This window comes from Ursus maritimus, unplaced genomic scaffold (genome assembly GCF_017311325.1).
Source record: "Ursus maritimus isolate PB19 unplaced genomic scaffold, ASM1731132v1 scaffold_28, whole genome shotgun sequence".
NCBI classification, from domain to species: Eukaryota; Metazoa; Chordata; class Mammalia; order Carnivora; family Ursidae; genus Ursus; species Ursus maritimus.
Window position 1 is genome coordinate 2815813 of NW_024425341.1, and position 19846 is coordinate 2835658.

At 47.7% G+C, this 19846-nt stretch overlaps 1 protein-coding gene across 3 annotated transcripts in view; it reads right to left on the reverse strand.

Moving 5' to 3' along the window:
- Positions 1–3194: 3194 nt before the first annotated feature.
- GPAT4 (glycerol-3-phosphate acyltransferase 4) overlaps positions 3195–19846 on the reverse strand; it is a 33819-nt gene continuing 17167 nt past the window's right edge. Inside the window, exons 3-13 of one of the 3 annotated variants that reach the window (XM_040643224.1) lie at positions 14805–14874; positions 14196–14421; positions 13244–13318; positions 12410–12499; positions 12139–12232; positions 11417–11532; positions 10514–10569; positions 9891–9976; positions 6399–6527; positions 6232–6311; positions 3195–4229 (exon numbers count right to left, since the gene is read on the reverse strand). In XM_040643224.1, the coding sequence (XP_040499158.1) occupies positions 4121–4229; positions 6232–6311; positions 6399–6527; positions 9891–9976; positions 10514–10569; positions 11417–11532; positions 12139–12232; positions 12410–12499; positions 13244–13318; positions 14196–14421; positions 14805–14874 (1131 nt within the window). In that variant the 3' untranslated portion in view covers positions 3195–4120. Of the gene's footprint in view, positions 4320–6231; positions 6312–6398; positions 6528–9890; positions 9977–10513; positions 10570–11416; positions 11533–12138; positions 12233–12409; positions 12500–13243; positions 13319–14120; positions 14422–14804; positions 14875–19846 lie in introns of all 3 variants that reach the window. The other 2 variants (XM_040643222.1, XM_040643223.1) reach the window with 2 other exon arrangements.

The window sequence follows — 19846 nt, forward strand, 5'->3', positions numbered from 1 at the left end:
TGCGCAGGCTCCGTGCTGCCCCCGGCTGCGTGTGCGTGTGTTGTGTGTGTGTGTGCACGCGCGGAGGGCCGGCCAAGGTACCTCACCGCTCTCGGAAGCAAAGTTCTTGACACGGCGCCCTCCGGCCTGCGGCTGCTCCCTGCAGAGTACGGATCAGACTGACGAAGATAAAGTTTCCCCGGGCCCAAGTTCCAAACTCGGCTGTTTTGTTTCTGTTAAAATGCAATTGTTTTTCTCTGGAGTGTGCGGTGACTGCTCGGCGTCAGGAAGATGTATGAAAGCCTCCACTTCAATTCAGCATCCCTTTTCTCCCAGACAAACACGGTCGGATTTTAATAAATCAAAGAGCCACACTGTTTAATAAAAATTTATTGACTTACAAGTGATTATTTATCAAAAGACCATTAATAGCAGGTACTGAAATGATGTGTTACTGGGTGGTGCTGGGGAGACTAATAGGAAATCAATGCAGCTGGCCGGCCGGAATGCATATGAGAAGCCCACCCCCCCACGGCTGGCGCAATTGCACCGGCAAAATACACCAGACGCTCCCCCTGCTGCAATGAAAAGTCCCCCCTTTTTATTTATCGTTTACAAATGAAATGATCAATACTTTTAATCTAGAGCAAAATTTATTAACTTTCCCATCGGAGAGAGACATATTGACTGGGGGGAGAGGGGGTGTTAGCGCCATGGAAGATGGATGGCGGGATGGTCGTCTCTTCACCTGTCCAAGAGCCAGTGTGCGTGTAGCTGCCCTTCCAGCCTGCAGGTCCCAGGCCACAGCGCAAGTGCGACGGGAGAAATCAAGTCTGGCCACCCAAGAGGCACAGCAGGCCGGCCCATGGGACCTACAACTCGGCCGACTCGCTCTTGCTGGCATGTCACGGACATGGAAGCATCTATCCCACAGACCACGCGGGCCGTTCCAGGAAGGAACGGCGGGATCTCCAGACCCAGACCACCTCTGCAGGACAGCAGGGTTCGCGCCCGCTGTTGGTGGGCTGCTGCTGCGAAGGGCTGGGCACTCGGGGCTCCTGGGGCGCTGCCGCCTCACAGCCAGCCTCTTTTCACCTCGGAAGGGCAGCAGCAAGGAGTGGGGGCAGACGCAGTCAAGAATCAAGTTCTAACGTTGGTTCTACTGTCGCAAGGACATCATCTCAAACTGCTCCCATCAAGCTGAGCTTGCTGAGCTCCCGCCTGGCTCACGGCCTTCTACTGAGCTTCCTCTGACGGGAACTTTCCTAGCCTTTTCAGAGAATTCCTTTCCTAACTAGCTGGAACAAAAATATCTCAGGGTTGAGTGGAAACAGCTTTCCGAGAGCCACATTCAGATCCGCCCAGCCCCACTTCACCTAAACACGGAGGCCCCTTCTTTACACAGGGACACGCTCTAGGGCAGTGTTCACTAGCCCTGTGTTCTAGAGGAAACAAATGGGTACAAGCTGACTTGTTTCTGAACCCCATGACTTTAGAACTGAGAGCTAAAGTTTGAACCATGGTTTTTAAAGTTACATTTGAGGTGGAAAGAGCTTTGGAGGCCATCCAGCCCAAGTCCTTAATTGTGGATCAGAAAATCGAGAAATAAAGTTCAAAACAGCAAATGAGGAGGTTTGGAAGTGGGATTAGAAGCTGGCCAGTGCTCATCCCACCCATTGACGCTGTTGGTTTTATTCCAGAATCATCCTCATTGTTGCTAGAATCCTGAGTGAGTACTCTGTACTGGACACTGCTTTACATGATTCTGTCGTTGTTCCTACGTGTTGTAAGGCTTTACCACCCAAGTCCTGACTTGGGGGTAATGCGGAGCCTGCAGGTCCCCAATTAAAAAAGTGGTATAGTCAGAATTATCTCCATACTTATGACAAGCACTAAATAAAAATTTTAGAAATTGCTTTTCTGGGGGTGTAATTCACAGCTCTTCTCTTAGTAAAACCGTAAAATAACCCTTGCTTAGTTTCCACAAGTATTTCTTTACACAGCAGCTGATTCTAACCCCGGCTCTTGCAATACGCTGCTAGGTCATCAACAGACAGGCATATTTTTAATATTGTTTTTAGTTTTTTCACATTCTTTTCAGCACACCTATGAAAATCATGATGTAAACGTACTAAACAAGAGTTTTTTTAAAAAAAGAACTTTAAAAAAGGGAACTTGATCTTCAAAACCAATTTTAAAGATCATTCCGGATGGTGTTTAAACACTATAAATATATTGCCTCCTCTAAAGGCTGAAAACCACTGTTTACTCTTTGTAAAACAGTTCATAAGAGGCTGTTCCTTACAGTCAAAACAGGGTTTTTATTGGAAGGAAAAATCGTTTTTCACTGGTTAGCAATAGGGCAGGTAAGAGAAATGGGGGCTAGTAAGGGAGGGATAGGAACAGAAAGCAGTCAGGGCAGGGAAGACAAAGTGCTATCAAGTCAGTGCCTCGGGAGCAGGGCTGCCCTCCCCCCGCCACGGCAGCCCCTGGGCACAGGCCAGAGGGCAGCCTTGCAGAGGTGACGCTTACCACAGCTGTTGCAAATCCTGAAAGGTGTCATGGCTGTGCCATGCTGGAGCCAGGGGACGGAGCGGGGAGAGATGGACAGATGGGTAAGTGGTGGGGGGAGACAACTCTCTCTTGTTAGGGATGTGAAACTGGTGCACCCCAAGAGCCAGAATTAGTAAGGGTTGCTTGGCTCTGGATCCGCCTTCACAGTGACTGTAGGTGGGCGCAGGAGACCCATGAAGCCCACAGTTTTCCTCCGGCTGTGTGGAAGCCCACAGTGCACCCAAGAGCCCCCTGCCCATCCTGTCCCCTCCCTAAGCCTTCCAGAGCCTCTGTTCCTGCCTTGCCCCCCTATTTCCTTGCTGCTTCCCACTCTCCTTACATCCAGACTGCCCTGCCCTCTTGTCCACTCTTCCCAACCCTGACAAATGGTGCCCCTCCACACGCCTCTAACCCCAGGCACCCACCGGTGGAAAAGTCCACATCTCAGTCTGTGCTGGAAATTCTAAGTTAATCAGAGGAATAGGTCAACAGTTGATAGGAGGAGCAGCTTCTTCTGAACAATACTAGTTCTCAATTCCAGAAGTCAAGGGGATTCCCTACGGTCTCGGGGTTATGGTCAAGTCAGAGAACTGTAACTGCTATATGAAGCATGTTGCTTAGGCTACATCCAGGGGGCAAAGAGTGAAGGGAAAACCCCTCAATTAATTGACCATCAGACAATTTTATTTACTCACAAAAACAAACTCAAAGCCCTTTGCAGCAGCTCTGAGCTCAGACCTTTTCCTGCCACGTTTCATGGACCTATACTTGTAACACTGAGCAACTTGTCCTTCAAAGTAGCACTTCAATCCCCACAACAACCCTGTGAGGTAGGTATCACCACCCTTCCCCTCCTGATCCAGGTTACAGATGGGGAAACTGAGGCACGAGTTAACAAAGAGCAAGTCACATGGGAGTTCAGGGTTAGCACTGGAGTTTGAACACAAAATGACTCTTGGTTCCCACCACACCCTAGTCACTGGTCCACCTTGCTTCTTGCCTCCCCTTTGGTGACTGCCCATGGGCAGAAGCATAGGAATTAAAATTTCTTTTTGCCGAAAGGCCCCGCAGACAACGGTCTTCCTCTTATCCAGTCTGCACAGCTCCGAGGCTGGGGGGTGATGCGTAGGCTGAAGCGAGTCACACTGCCTCAGCAGTGCCCTCCTCACAAGTGCCGGGGGGCCTTTCCCCAGCAAAGTCCCTGGCATGTGGCATCCATAACAGACTGACACCCTAACGTCCTGAACACGGGATGTGGCCGACTCTTCCCAACCACTCAGCCCCACACGTGTACAGGTGGGGAGGGGACTTTAATGGCATTCCTCCAACGGACTTAGTGTAAAAGAAACAAGAAGGCATCTCATCCTGGGTAGCAACCCCCAGTAGCGTCCACTTCAGACGGTGCGCCCAGGGATCCCTGGGGCGGTTCTGAAGAAGCTGGAGTCCTGGGATCCGGACTGGCCCGAAGAGCCCCAGAGTTGGAAAGGATGCAGCAGTGGGGGCGGCGGGGGCGGCGGCAGCAGCAACTCCAGCTGGCTCGCGGGTCAGGATCTGTGAGTGGTGGCTCCAGGCAGCGCGAGGCGCGGGCTCAGGACCGGCTCCTGTCCTCGTGGTTCCCAACGATCATCTTGCTGTACAGCTTCTGCTGCTCCTCTTTGAACGTGTCCTTCACCTTCTCCCTCTTCAAACCACCATCCCTGATGAGAGAAAGTCTGGTGTAGTGGCAAAGACGGCCTCCTATCCACCCTTATATCACGGGGCCGCACTGCTCAAAACCCCAGAAGAACCTGTCAGAAACAGAAGCACTCTATGGCTCTCCCACTCCTGAGGGTGACCTCAGGTACTGAGCCGGCACTCCCCAATTTCACCATTTCTACCTTAAATCTCTCTCTTGCCCTGGGGTCAGAAGTCACTACTCACGTTCAAGGTACTTCACAGTCACTCAAACCTACCTACCAAGGAGTTTACAATGCTTTCTACTCAAAATTCACCCTCACCTGACGAAAGGCAAAGGAGGTACTCTGGCATCATGAAGGTGAGCCAAGCTTTAAGAACTACTGAGACTATAATGAATCTATAAACCTCATCTGTGAAATAAAATCTGTAAAATTCAGACCTAGAGATTCATGCCGACAACAAACACAAGGGGGGACCTGCGAATCCTTACTTCTTCCGTGCCTGAGGGATGGTGCTGGACAGGAATCCAAGTCACTCTCAGACTCCTGTGCTGATGACCCCGGCACCTCCCTCTGCTATCCCTGCACTTGGATTTGCTTCTTCAAAGTCCCATTCCTACCTGGCACTCCAACTGCTCGCCTACACCCTAGAATTAGCATCCCTTACCTTCAGTGACTAACGGAAACCCCAGTCCACCTTCAGGCTTTCTGCTACACCTATACTTCCCCTCTGAGTTATGCAGGTGGCGGTGGCAGAAAAAGTCTGATGAAGCCCGCACCCCCTCCCCGGCCCCCATCGCTGGACAGACCTTACACCGAACACTCTTATATGTTGGATGCCCTTTACGATCCACAGCAAAAGCGCCTTTTTAAAGGTAGCCATGCTTGTCCTTCTAAGGCCCCGTGGACGGGGAATGTGCAGCAGTGGTTAAACATTCCAGCTCTAGCAGCCTGTCACACCGGAGTTCAAAATCTGCCTCTACTGATACTCTGTGACTCTGAAAAACAGGTACCTGACCTTTTTGAGTTCTGGTGTCTCATCTGTGAAATGGGAGTAACACTCCTTATACTGCGTGGGTTTACTGTGTGGATGGGGTAAGGTCATCATCTCCGGCGCCAGCAGCACATGCCTGGCTCACAATGAGTGCCGATAAACATGAGCCTTTTTTAAAAGGCCACACCTGAGGACCGTGCCATTATCAAAGAATCCACATGTCAGTTTAAAATTTGAATCTCTACATCCTTTTCCCATAATGCCCACTTTAGTCAAATGCCCAACACAGATGACCTTTGTGCTTAAAACGAAGGGTCCTAGAGGGTGGAAGGATTTCCCTATTCAGCTCCTCTTATTTGGAGTATAACTATCTCATACTCTAGTGTAAGGGTCCACAGTTATGGCCCGCGGGCCAAATCTAGCCTGACACCTGTTCTGAGAACGTTTTACTGGAACCCACGCATGCTCATGTGTTTCTATATGGTCTCTGGTTGCTGTCACACCGGTGGCAGACTGAAGCAGTTACAACAACGGCAACATGATCCACAAGGTCTAAAATATTTACTGACTCTTCACAGCGTTTGCCAACTATTGCTTTAGTAGGTAACAAACTAAATGTAATAAATGAAACTTCTGCCTTTCTAAGGACGGTCCAGTTTTACCAAATATACAAGATTAGAGAGCCCAGTTAATGCAGTTTCCAGACCAGCATTAGGTCCCCCCTACCTAAAGAGACAAGGACTGTCTGGGAGCCCTGGCAGATGGGTACAAACCCCAGAAGGTACAGAGAACCAACTGCTTCAGCCCAAGCATGCTGTGCTCTGTGTCCCCAAGGTCAAGGCAGCATGGGGCACTTCTGAGCTGGAGCTAGGAGAAAGGAGTCACATTGCTCACTCTCCAAGGCTGGCAAGCTTAATTCTCCACACCAGGGACAGGCAGATTCCTCATAAAAGGAGTCAACAATTCAGCATCCACTTCAGAAATTCACATCCTGCTAGACTCTGCTGATAAAACCTGGCTCTGACTCACCACAGCAGGTCCACGAGCCCCCCCTGCCTGGCAATGGCGGATTTCACCCTATTTGCAAACTGGACGGCATCTTCATCTGTCTGTAAGAAAGAACAAATGAGACCACTCAATACAGGCTGGCGTCATACGGAAGGAGGCGAAGACCTCGGCACGGTGTGAGCACCCACCTCTCTGGTCATGGGAGGCAGGTACCAAACACTGCAGACAATGGCCCAGCTGGTCATCATTCTCAGCAGGTACGTCACCATCCCATATTTGCTGCTATTCCAGAAGGCATCACCAAATTGAGGGTCATACTGAAAAGCAGTGGAAAACCGGGTGGTAAGAAGTCAGTAGTTCCAACAAAACGTGGGTGTCGACAGCAGCTTTTGAGACTGCCTCACGTGGTGCAGTACCAGTTCCAGAAAGCCGCTCTCAGACCCCCTCCACAAACACTGCTGAAGTAATTCTATGCCCGGGCAGTTCCGACCTCTAGCAACACGAACCTCCCGATGGGCTCAAGCTTCTGCTGTAGACCACTAGGGAGGACTCCCCCAACTGCTTTCCTCAAACAAGTGAGCTCTCTCTTTGACCCAATTCACGTCTTCCTCACTCATAGGTGTATGTAATTCTTAACGTGTTCAAGCATATCCAAAACCAGAGAGAACAGATACTCTCATACCTCCATGCCCCAGATTTAACCGTTAGAACATTCCACCGCACGAGCTTTGCCTATCCCCAGCACTGCGTCATTCACTCATCCACACTCTACACGTACCTCACCCAAAGACACCCACTTTTTAATATTTCTGGTGCCCCCCACCAAGGAGAGAACACTGCCAAAGCTTCTGATAGGCCTCTGGGACGACACCACTAAGCAAGCTAACTGCGTGAGCAGGAGGTCTGGCTGATGGCAACACCCACGCCCCTCGGCAACCAGGCACGCACGACAGCGCACCAGGCCTCCGCCACGCGGCTGCTGCGCTTCCCACCACACAGCAGGCTCCCCAGATACGCTCTTTGCCAATGACTGTAATGGAAGCGAAGGCTGTACTTCAGTGGCATTTTGTGGGAAATGGGGCTGAAGCTGTGACCTGCAGTCTCACCCAACAGAAAAGAAATTTAAGTGGCAGGTAAGCAGGGGGGGGAGAGGTGCGGGAGGAAGTTCTGTAAGAAGCCACAAAAGGAACTGAGTCCTTGAAGAGAACGCCGGGAGAGTCCTGCCCCTGCTAGCAATGTCTGAGGGGCTATCACAGACATGCCCTCAGGCTTTGACTATGGAGCAAACACGAGGACCAGAGTGTGGAAAAAGAAAAGGGGATGGAATTGCAAGAGTGACCGCGCAGAGCAGGCTGCCACTGGTGTCAGGAGCGCCCTCTCCCTGGAGAAAATCGAGAGGAACACGGACAGAGATGCGACACTGTGGGGGGCTGGGTGTGAACCAGAGGATCTTTTAGGCTCTTCAAGCCTAGATTTTATGACTCTCAGAACAAACTGGATAATTATGCCTAGCCATGGACCTGACTACACAGGAAGGAAGACACTTAGATTTAGATTAAATTACAAACTAACTGCTTTCAGCTCAGGGCGCGATCCCAGGGTGCTGGGATCGAGCCCCGCACTGGGCTCCCTATTCCGCTGGGAGCCTGCTTCTTCCTCTCCCAGTCCCCCTGCTTGTGTTCCCTCTTTCGCTTAAAATCTTAAAAAATAAATAAATAAAAAAATAAATAAAAAATAAATTACAGACTACACTAAGAAATTTAGATTTAACTACAGAAAGCTTCAGGAGTTGACATTGTAACAGCAAAGGGAAATAAGGAAGAAGAAGGAGTTTTAAATAGAAACTAATGCTTATGTTTGAGAGAAAGTCTTACACTTACGAAGCACTATATGGATAACATAGTTGACATCGAATGTGAGAGCCCTTTGTTCAGAGCTGAATCTCTGTTCCATGCTGGGCTGATGTTGTAGAGAGAAAAACAAGGCAAAAACCCAAATTGCAATAAATTTCAACATCAAATAATGACTTAACTTTGGTGGAAATAATAATAAGAGCCTTGAAACTGCTACGGTTATCCAAATTGGGTTACCAATGAAGGCTTTATAAAAACTAGCAAAGTTGTTGTAGAGCAGAAGTTCTTAATCCTAAATGGGCTTTAATCAATCTGTGGACAGAATGAAATTATATGTAAAACTGACATGCCTTTTTCTTTGGAGAGGAGCCCTAACTGTCCTAAAGGTCCATGTCTCAAAACTGTTTAAGAACCACTGCTCCACAACAGGGCTCCCCAAGTGTGGTTCCCAACCAGCCCATCCGGAGCACCCAGGAAAGGGCTAGAAATCAAGTTCAAAAACACCCAGCAATCTGCATTTTCCCAGTCCCTCCAGGTGATGCTGATACAGCTACAAAGTACTGATGTTCTGGAGTGAACAATAAGGAAGGGCCTCTTCTAGTAATGTTTTTACTGTACATGTATGGGGAGCCCTGGATATTGAAATGCAGGATGGGTTGCAGGTGACACGGACACCACTCCCCAGGTTCTCCTCCCATGGCAGAAACCGCTGACAGACTGTTTTCTTTCCTGCTGTTCCCAGAGACAGCACCCTCCACAGGTGGCTTAGGCAGCCCTAACCCGCGGATCAGTCGGTTCTCCTCCAGCCACTGTGCACAGGCCACTCCTGCCCCGGTGCTCTGCCTCCCTGGTAAAGGGGAATGCTGGGAGCACTTGCTTCCCCAGGAGAAACAGCGCTTCCTCCACTGCACTGGCTGTGCTGGCCGAGTGACACCGACTCTCTCAACAGAACGCTCTGCACACAACACGCAGACCCTGGGAAAGGATGGAGACTAAATTTTAAGTAAAACAGGCACGGATGCACTTGCTGTTCTACCCTGATCTGAGATTTCAACTTAAGCACTAAACACACCGACAACAGCCTGTGGCATTTAGAAGTAATAACATGAAAAAAAAAAAAAAAAAAAAGAAGTAATAACATGAGTAATAACATTCTTTTAGAAACAGTACAATGTACGGATTTATAAAACCAGATGGATGTAAAGGCGGAGAGAGGAGGGAGAAAAAAAGAAGAAACTGACTAACTGAATCCCATCTTCAAAGTGAGTTTGAAGTACAAGCTCCTGAAAGGTGGGGGACAGCCTGGACAAGCTGCATTTCATTTTTATGAGTAGTTCCTGGTATTTACAATGATAACACAACCCAAAGCAGTGGAGCTGTTTCTTCCTTCAGGATTAAGGACACATCTGCAGCCATCTATGCTCACCTCTCCACCAAATGCACACATCTACTCCCTGCAGCAAGCCTCCTTTTCAAGCGGAGCACCTTCCACTCCAGGGAGGTTTATGAAGAGGTCGTGAGTGGGCGACAACACGCAAAGTTTGTGAAGAGTTTGCCATTTCCTGAATCTGGTGATGGCAGCGAGGTATGGGCTGGAACCGGCCGGTCCTCATTCGGCCACTCCCCCGTCCCTTCTAACGTAGCGGGTTATGAACCGTGAACAAGTCCCTTCTCTTCCTCTAGCACATTCTACCCACACTAGCCCAGCCCAAGCTGCTCCACCGGAGGACCGACCGCTGACACCATCTTCTTCCTCCCCTTTCTCTTGCTATGTCCCACTCATGGCAGCTGCGACAATGACCACATGTGCCCTCAGAGGTCTTGTACCTTGATAGCAACAGGGTAAACCGTGGCTCCAATTTCAAAACTTCCCTTTTTGAACATCATCACTGATGTATTATTGATGCAGGTTCCTAAAATGCAGAAGAGAATAAAATGCGCTTTCTTTTGGTCCTTACCTCAGAGATTAGGAGTTTAAGAACTCAATATAATAAGAAAAATTCTTCAAACAGGATAAATCTGTCATCTCCCTGGCTTAGGAATGAATACTAAATAGGGATAAAGAAAACGCTGTACTGTTTCCTATCCTGCTGTTACAGGATCACCTTCCCCAATGAACACACTCAGCCTCGATGAAAGGCCAGAGCCACTCAGGAGACTTGCGTTTTCAGGAAGAACTCTACAAGACGCTGAGACCCCACGGGCATATGACAGAAAGGACTCCTGTACTGAGAAGGTCACACTCTGGCACTCTCAGTCAAATGCTGAACTTCCCCGAGTTTTTAGTCCCACAACCAATTTAGTGGGGGACTGAACATCATTCAGTGAAAGCAGATAACCCCAGCCAGGGTTGAGGGACTTGGTTCTGCGGCAACACCAGAGTCACCATCCTGCATGGCCTCCCCACCCTCCCACACAGAAGCTCTCTGCGGGGATCGACCCCTTCTCACCCTCTGGGAAGATGAGGATGGGTAGCTTGCTTTTATCCTGCACATGCTCAGTCAGTCTTTGGAAAGGAAAAAGAAAACAAAGGTTCAGACAGCTTTACATTCATCATCATCAAAATGCACTTATAAATAAACTATGCAGATGTCACACTGGATGGCGTATGAAAGCAAGTTAACAAACACGACAATCTTCTATAAACCCCCAGCCTGAATCTCGTAAAGACAAAACTTATAAAGACAGGGAAAGTCAGATGGCTACTATTGAACCCATACGAGCTGTTCAGTTAAGCATTAAGGCCTATTTAGAGGACACTGCTCAGACCTGGGACGACCTCAAGGACGTGCCTGCCACAGGGACTTGCTAACAGCACCCTCAATAAAGACTTGTTACTGGACTTCTGGACTTCCTGACAGCCATGTTAGGGGCTGAACCTGCAGTCCACCTGGCTTAATACTGTCCCTGAGAGATGCAGTAAAGGGATCTGGGGGCAGGTTCATTGGTCCCTGTAGAAGATGGTCTCAGCTGAGTCTTCATTCCTCCCAGTTTCCTGCAAAGCTCTTGCTATCACGTATACCAGCTCTACCTTTTTTCCATTGCCTTAAGTTTGTTTTTATTTGTGGTAACGAATTCACCTGGAGATTTCAAATAGCATTGAAAGTTCATATGTGGCTTATTATAATGAGTACAACGAATAAAAAAGGTTAAGAGATTACTAACTTGGCAAATACTACCAAGGTTTCTGTATTTTTTATATTCCATATTTTAGGGGAAAATGTTTTATTATGAAAGCAGTACAGGCTCAGTGTAGAAGACACTATGATTCTACTGTGAAAAGATAACCACCCCTAAAACTCACTCATTCTCTCTAACTGGTCGTACAGAGCAACGGCATTTTGTGGATTTACCTTTTAGCCACCAGGTGGCGATCTTTCACTTCAGAACGCTCAAACCAGACGTGTGGGCAGGCCTTCACCATGGCTCTCTGAATCACACCCATGAGTCCCCCGTGCACTTGACCCACCTAATCTCACACAAAGGAATAACTGGGAGTGAAGACATCCTCAAACAAACCCCCACTATATGGAGACAGCCCCAGGTCCCAAAAGTACCCCAACCTCTCAGCCTCTAAACATTTTGTTGACAAGCATAGGTTTCTCACTATTTAGAAAATTAGACTGTGAATCTTAAAATTTTGCCTTTTATTCAGTGATATCAAAGATACATCATTAAAAACGTAGCTGAAAACCTAAAAAAGAAACAATGAAGCTGAGTAATACCTTGTGTAAAAATGCTTTTACTGGACAGATTCTCTAATGCCCTTGAACCCCGTCCTTTCAAATCCTCCTTCCCTGTCCTTCACCCCCTTCTGTGGCCTGCCTAAACATCCAAAGTCTAATCTCCAACCACACTCTTAGTTACTACTCTCTCAGAATACCTCCTATCAAAGTCCCAAGGAGTGAGAAGCAATAGAAACAGAGGCGACAATCTAGGTTGGGGCCCGTGTGTAAAAACATGTTTCCATGTTTAACATTCTTCAGTAAGAGCTCTCTGAAGGGTCAGAAGCATCCCAGCCCTGAGCGTTCTAAAGCTCTTACTTGCCCAAGAATGCAACAGAGAAAGGTCTTACCATGGCATAATAGCCATCACTGGCCAAAATGATGACGTCGATTGGAGAGGTGTGATTGGCCACACAGATGCCCCCGTTTCTAGGCCTGTTTTCCCTGTGTTTAAAAAGAATGCAAAGCAACAAAATCCATGTGAGACAACTGATCTGGAACTCAGCCCTTACCTCACCCGCCTCATGGGCTCTGAGAGCTCAGAAGAGCGCTCGCTGGCCAGCTGCAGGTGAGTCGCGGTTAGCCAGCGCCACTTCCCCATGTCATGCAAAGTGCCCTCACCTGTCGTGGTAGGTAATGATGGCTGTCAGGGCTCGCACGCAGATCCGGTAACACATTAGGTGAACATGTTTACTCAGGAACTCCTTAAACCTGGTATGACACGACAAAGATTTTTATTATTACTTTACACATAGGAAGTCGGGGAAAGTTACGGCCTCTAACAGCATAACTATCACTGCCTACAGCCCTTTATGACTGCAGAGTATTTTTATACCGGTTAAACTCTACAGTGTACGAGTGTCTTTATGCCTACGAATGAGGAAACAGAGAAAGGATGAGAATTGCTTAAATTCACTGAAGTGACCGGGTTTAGAATTTATAGCCCTCAAATTTCCAGCAAAGGTGAGCCTCCTCAATTCTTTTCCTTCCCAGTCAATGCCTAGAGGCAGGGCAAAGGACAGAGAGTCTAACCTCACCAGCCCAGGGAAGAAGACAGCTAGCCCCAGAACTTCCAGAAGGAACAAATTTCTCTTTAAAACACACACACACACACACACACGCCCTACCTACACTTCTTTTCCTTTTACCAATTTACCAACACAGCAGAATGCTTAAAACTAAATGATATGCTGTAAAATCTGCTAGTTCCATGGTTGTGAGGTTCCTCCCTTGTCTTTAAAATGGGAAGAGTGTGAGTGTTAGTGGGAAAAGAACACAGTCACAGATCAAGACTGGTGAAAAATACAGCCTTAATGCTGAAGCTGTTGTTATCACTGGGTTATTTTATCTTTCTAAGATGCCATGGGTCTGGCTGTCCCCAAAGGAGTGGCCTGGTTGGAGCCACTACTACAGAACTAAGTACCCTCCAGAAGCGGACTCTCGAAAACCACTCACCTCCCGTTTGGCAGGTATCCCACCATGGTCGTGCCTACCACCAGAAGGCTAATCCCAGTAAAAGCAAGAGCTATCCTGTAAGAAGACGACATGTGAAAATACAGCAAATAAACCCTTGTGCTACAGACAGACTGGAACGTATGAAGATGAAAGTGGGCGTCACGAGAACCACCCCTAAGACCATGTGATCATAGGATCCAGGTAAGAGTTTCATCTAGAAATGAGAGCAGGTCTAGCATAACCAGAGATCATTTTAATTCCAAACTGACAGTGAGGTATGGATTTGGCTCTCAGCAGACGCTATCTCCTCAGACATCAGGCAGCCAGAACGATGGAAAAACCTACTGTTGGCTGCTCTGCCCTCGGACACCTGCTGTCCCTGCCGTCTTACCCTTCCCTTTGGCTCCACACCCTGGCGGAAGCAGAGCTTCTCTGTGGAGCAACAGGAAGTAGAACCTGAAGGTACCGGCAGCCGGCAAGGCGGACTCAGAATTGCACACGGTACAGAAAACCTGAGAGCTCAATATCGCCTCTGTATTAGAGAGGCAAACTTCAGGAAAGAACCAGCCATGCCCAGGGAGGAGTGGCCAGAAAGTATGCCATGTTCCCTGTCCCTGTGTTCAGGCCATCTAGACGAGAAGTCTGATTTAAGAAACCCAACGATTTCTGTCTGCTGTGCAGAGAATCCAAGGGCCTTTAAAAGATAACCCCCAGTGTACCCTTCCAAGAGTCGGAAGGACTGGCCGGTGACAGAATCATACTACGCTCCTTTCTAAGACGGGAGAAAGCAAAGCAGAGCGACACAGGGCGGTCAACCACGCCTCAGGCTTAGGCAGCAGCAGCTCTGGCCTTTTGTCCCCATCAGGCCTGCCCTCACCTGAGCGGCAGAAGGAAGCAATAGCGAACCAGCACTCCTAACCCCCATAAGACAGTGAGCCGAAGGCTGATGTACTGGAAGTTATAGTTGGTTCTGCTCAGCAGGTTCCAGGACTCCAATTCCTCTGCCGAGAATCTTTTTGTCACCTCATCATCCATAATGGTCTCCATTCCTTTCCGGCAAAAGTAGAAAATGTCAGAGAGCTCAAACTCTGGAGTATTATCCAGAGCCTTACTACTACCACTTCGACGAATTTCTTTGATCTCTTCTTCTAGCGAAGTGGGATCTTTTGCAATGATTCCTGCAAAAGAGAACACCCGTGTCAAGCAGCATGCTGGCAGGAAGCATGTTAAAAATATTCCGAGTCCAGGGGCGCCTGGGTGGCTCAGTCAGCTAAGCATTCAACTCTTTGGTTTCAGCTCAGGTCATGATCTTGGGGTCCTGGGATGAGCCCCTCGTTGGTGTCTGTGCTCAGCACAGAGTCTGCTTGTTGCTCTCTCCCTGGTCCTCCCCTGCTCGCACGCTCTCTCACTCTCTCTCTCAAGTGAATAAATGAATAAGTAAAAATCTTTAAAAATATTCAGAGTCCATATCCTCCCTTTGAAGAGTATGTATGGAATTAAAAGCACTTAGGAACATATTTCAAAGGGACTGTTTGGGATAAGGAGCAAAAGCCAGTCTTACCATTGGTATAGGGCTTGTAAAGTTGGTGGTTCTTCTCCTTGGCACCTCTCTCCATCCTCAACGTGGCCCACTGTGGGGAGAAATGGCAACACACAGAATGAGATCCTTCTTCATACAGCGAATGACTCCATTTCCATTCTAGAAAAGCCTTAATCCCAGTCTTCTGAGATTGGACCGTAGCTGAGAAAGCACCCACTCCAGAAGGAAAGTCAAAGCCTTCTCCTTCTAAGCAGTCCCCCTCCTTGATGACAAGGAACAAAAGATGAGTCACCTATAGTAAAGGCCTGGAGACTCAAGAAGCTTGGAGAAATTTCTTGGGCCTAGGTTCTCTCTGCCTAAATCTTTCTGTCTTCAGGGCACCTAAGGAATTCCCTAGCTGACGGTACACAGACCTCTCATGTCTCTTCGTCACTGCCGAACGGCAGCTCTGCACAAACAGCAAAATCAAGCACCCTTTACACAGCTGCCCACCACCTGATGCTGCCTACCTCCCAATTACTCCAGAAGCAACAATTTTAGTTTTTGAGTATTTAAATAATATACATGTCTAAACTGTCCATCCTCCTCTGAGTAGCCTTGTAATGTGCGGACCCCACAAGCTGATATAGAAGGGCTTAGTGTTAAACAAAAACACAAAAAAACACCATTTGGAGATTTGTTTTTTGTCTTTTAGGTTTTATTTATTTATTTGACAGAGAGAGAAACAGCCCAAGTAGGGGGAGCAGTAGGCAGAGGGAGAGGGAGAAGCAGACCCCCCACTGAGCACAGAGACCGATGCAGGGCTCGATTCCAGGACCCTGGGATCATGACCGGAGCCGAAGGCAGACATTTAACGACTGAGCCACGCAGCCGCCCCACCATTTGGAGATTTAAAAAAAAAAATCTAACTGGATACTTACGCTAAGTCCCTTAAGCAACTCATCCCAACACTCTTTTCTATCTACAAAATAGGACTGGTGGCACGTCAGCCTCCTGCTTCATGAGGTCGCTCAGGATCAAATGAGACCATATACATGTGACAGAACTTGGGAAACTGCAAAACACCCTAATTGTCCTCACTGTGACTGAAATAATAATGAACTCTAGAAGAGATCTAGAAAAGAAGCCTCTTCCTAGAGCCTCCCTTCCTTAACATCCATCTAACTACAGTAAGTGAGCCAGGGTCTCTCCCACTATCCCATAACAAGAGGTGAAAACGAGCTCACTGATCGCTAACTGGAATATGTATAGAAAATATGCATAGAAAGTTATGTCCGTGGAAGTCAAAGAAATAGAATCGATATTTTGAAAGGTATCTTTTCAAACTTGTTTCCACAGTTACGCAAGGTGAGAGAGAAACCTATCATTCTGTGATGCAGCAAAACCCACACAGCCCAAAGCATCTGGTGTAGATTCTGCTGCCAAAGCCTCAAGTATCGGCAAGACTGCTCTGGATGCTCTAGCAGAGCCAAAAGCAGGACACGAGTTTAATCACTGGTCTGACCTCATCTGGAAATTTCTTCAAATACCGCTGTCTAGAACAAAAGACAGCTTTGAGTCACCCACTCAGAAGAGGTCTAGGGCAAAAAACCCCACACAGCTCATTTTCTATACTTCGGATATTTAGCACTGATGCTTTCTGGCTCTATGCATGCATGACCTTTTTTTCTAGAAGAAAATGTAAATGAAACACCTACAATGGAGGAAGGTAGACTCCCCCTGGGAATTCCATCTAGGGAAGATGGGAATAGGGGCAAGGGAGCTTATAGCAAGCGTGACATACAAACACAGGCCACTCAACTGGAGTTGACGGTTTTCCATTTTGGCCAAGACTGCATTAGTACAGCAAGCATAGTCAGAATCAGAAAAACGTGGTTCTGTACTGACAATTCTGATACTCAGATGAGGCTGCAACAGGCAGTTAATATATGACATCAAGCCTCTTGAGCACTAGAATTTAAGTCTGTGAGGACTGCTTCACTCTGCAAAATTCAAGATGGCTGTGGTGTTTTAACCGGAAAGGTACAGGTTAAATGAGACCCTACATCTCCTAGCTCTATCACAGAGCTGTCAACATCGCCTTGCCCTCCTGCTTTGTACATCTAGCTTCGCTTTTTCCCCCCTTCAGGTACATTACAAAATGCTTCTGTGTTTAGGAGAGAACTGTCCAGTCACAAGGGTGGAGGAACCTGGCTGTTGGCTGGGAAGTCTGTTCAGGAGAAGCTGATCGGTGAACTGGATTGCTTCGGCCCGGTGCAGGAGACTGAAGGAAAGGGGCACTGCATGTGAGCAAAGTCCGCTAACTCCACAACTGGCTTCTCTGAGTGGTCACTTTCAGAAGTACAGTGTGCAGAGATCCAGAATAAAACTGAGAATCCTAGGTTCAGAGTTCATTCCCATAAACCTCCTCTCCTTCCCCTGACGTGAGATGCCATTTACCGTGCTATTCAGCATCAGATTACGAAATTATTCCTGTCTCAGGTTCTCCCGGACAGAGAAGAGACCATTTAAGGGCATTAACAACGCTGCACGCTTAGGTAACATTAAACCCAAGGCAGACCTTGGCAGGTGAACGGCAGGCCCAGCTCCTAGAAAGGGAGAGGGTGCAGTGCTGTACTTCGCTAGCCGTTCATTCTATTGAACACTACACTTTAGGAATTAATCACAAGTCACATCCAGCAGACTTTGCAACCTAATCTCAGCAGAAACCGCCTCCTTTTCAGTCAGCCTCCACTGCATTGTCCCATGAACTAACCATATATACCCAAAGAACGAGACCCTTGGAAAATTCAGGTTCGCATCATCCAGCACATCTATTCCCCTGCAAACACCACCTCTTTTAACAACTCTCTTTTCTCCCTGCTTCAGCTGTAACCCCTAAGTGGCTACCAGCGAATCTGCAAATCTTTACTTCACTGAAGTGCCAACCTCACATTCCCGATGGCCTGCTGGTCGTCTCCCCATGCAAGTCCAACCAGCCCTCACCAGCATGTTGCAAATTAAAGACAGCACACCTCCTCCCAACCCGGAAAGTGCTCCCCCCCACCCCGGCCCTCCTCCTGAGGCACTGGGATCACTATCCCTCTGGTCATCCAAGCTTTGAAGCTTCCCATCCGTCACCAAGTCCTATCGATCCTCCCCTGAAAGGGCGCTCTTTCACAGCTGCCTCCTGTGTGATGTCATTACCTTCACTCCCTAGCTTATTCTCCTGCTTGTATTAATGCAAGGGCAATCCAATTGCTCTTTCCTCCCTTCAAGCCACCCAAACACACGCTGCCAGTCGGATCTTGTCACTTCCTTGCACAAAAATCTTCACTGGCTTTTCAATGCCTAAAGAAACATTTGCTTTTATAATCGACCCCACTCCCTCCATGCACGAATGTTTTTGCTCCACTAAGCTATATACAGTCTCTAAACAAGACTGTACTTTCTCATCTGCGCTTCTAAAATGCCTTTTCCTTTTTAAGATCCAGTTCGAATGCCAACTCTTCTATGAAATGTTAGCTAGCCAATTCCTGTGGAGTTCTTCTCTCCCGGGGTATTTGAATTAGCACCCAATTGTGAATTAGTTATGTATGCATATACTTGTCTTTCTTACTGGACTATAGATATCTTGAGCAAAGGAGGCAGAACCTACCCATGCTCTCACTCCAGCGGAGTCTGATAGAGGGTCCTGCACTTAGTAGGCAGTCGCTAAGGGCTGCATTTAACTCCCACTATTTCTCTCCGTCAAGGTCTCCACGTGAAAAGATAGAGCTGAAATGATACAACCGACAACTACTTCCCATCACCTTCCCTGCCACGGTCACATTCTCACCTTCTTCAGTTCATCCTCTCAGCTAGTCAGGGTTATGTTAAAGTCACCCTTCTCGCTGGGGTAGGGAGGACATGCACATGAAGCAGGGGTTGTGACTTCCACTCTGTAGATGAGGAAGCACACGGCAAAGTCTGATGACTTGGGTCAAGTTTCAGAGCTCATCGAAGAGCCCTGGATTTCAAGCTAAGGGCCACTGACTTAAAAACTCTTGCCCATCCCACTATACACTCCCATTGTACAGACTTCAATTTCCTCACAACCGCCACTGGCTTTCTAGGACTCTCCATCAGCCCTTTCCGTGCTGGAGTTTCATGCTTACAATTGTTGTAACATTTACAACGGTCTCTGACCTGACCTGATCAAGCCTTTGCCCATGAGGCAAAATCACCCAGGTCATTTCTTTCTATTTCCAGGCTTCCTACTTTCTCCTTTTCCAAATCATTCTCAACTCAGTGGAAAACCACTCCCAGGACTTCTACCTCAAATAACATCGTTGTCGCTGTACTGAGAGTAAATCTGAAGCACAAACATTAAGAAAACAAAAACACTTTTAAAGAACACTGCTGCCCTCTGCACAAGAAAATCTTCTGCAACTCAGCATTGACAGGACCTACACTGAGTTAAATCTTCCATGACAGGGAACCGAGAAGACACTGACCCACCCACATTCTCCCCTTGGCAGGGATACCGAGGTACCTTTATATAAAAGGATGCGCTAATTATGGGAAGCTAGCTGTTAAGCCAGGGTTTGCTTAATTCTGCCAAAAGCACAGGTATAGGTACTGCATGGACCAATAGGATATGCAGTTTTAATCATCTTTATGAAGATTACCTATTAAAAATGGCTGATAAAATCCCAAAAGAAAATATGGATACAAAATTAGATATACATGCTATTAACACAACCATTAAATATGAATGCAGTTGCTAAAGACTGAAGGGTAATATACATACAAAAATGTTAAGGGATTAGAAGCTGTGTAAACATGAATGTATGTTTAACATTCTTTACTATTATATTACTTGTCTGGTTATTGCTACATAACAAACCACCGCCTAGCTTAGAGGCTTAAAACACCACCACCATTTATCTTGCTCAAGAATCTTGCAAACTGCACGAGGTCTGACATCAGCTGGGTGGCTCAAAGGCTAAGGACTGGGATCCTCTGCAGACTTGCTCGCTCCTGTGGGTGGCAGTCATGCTGGTTGTCAGGGCCTCCCTGGGGCTGTGAGTTGGAATACCTAA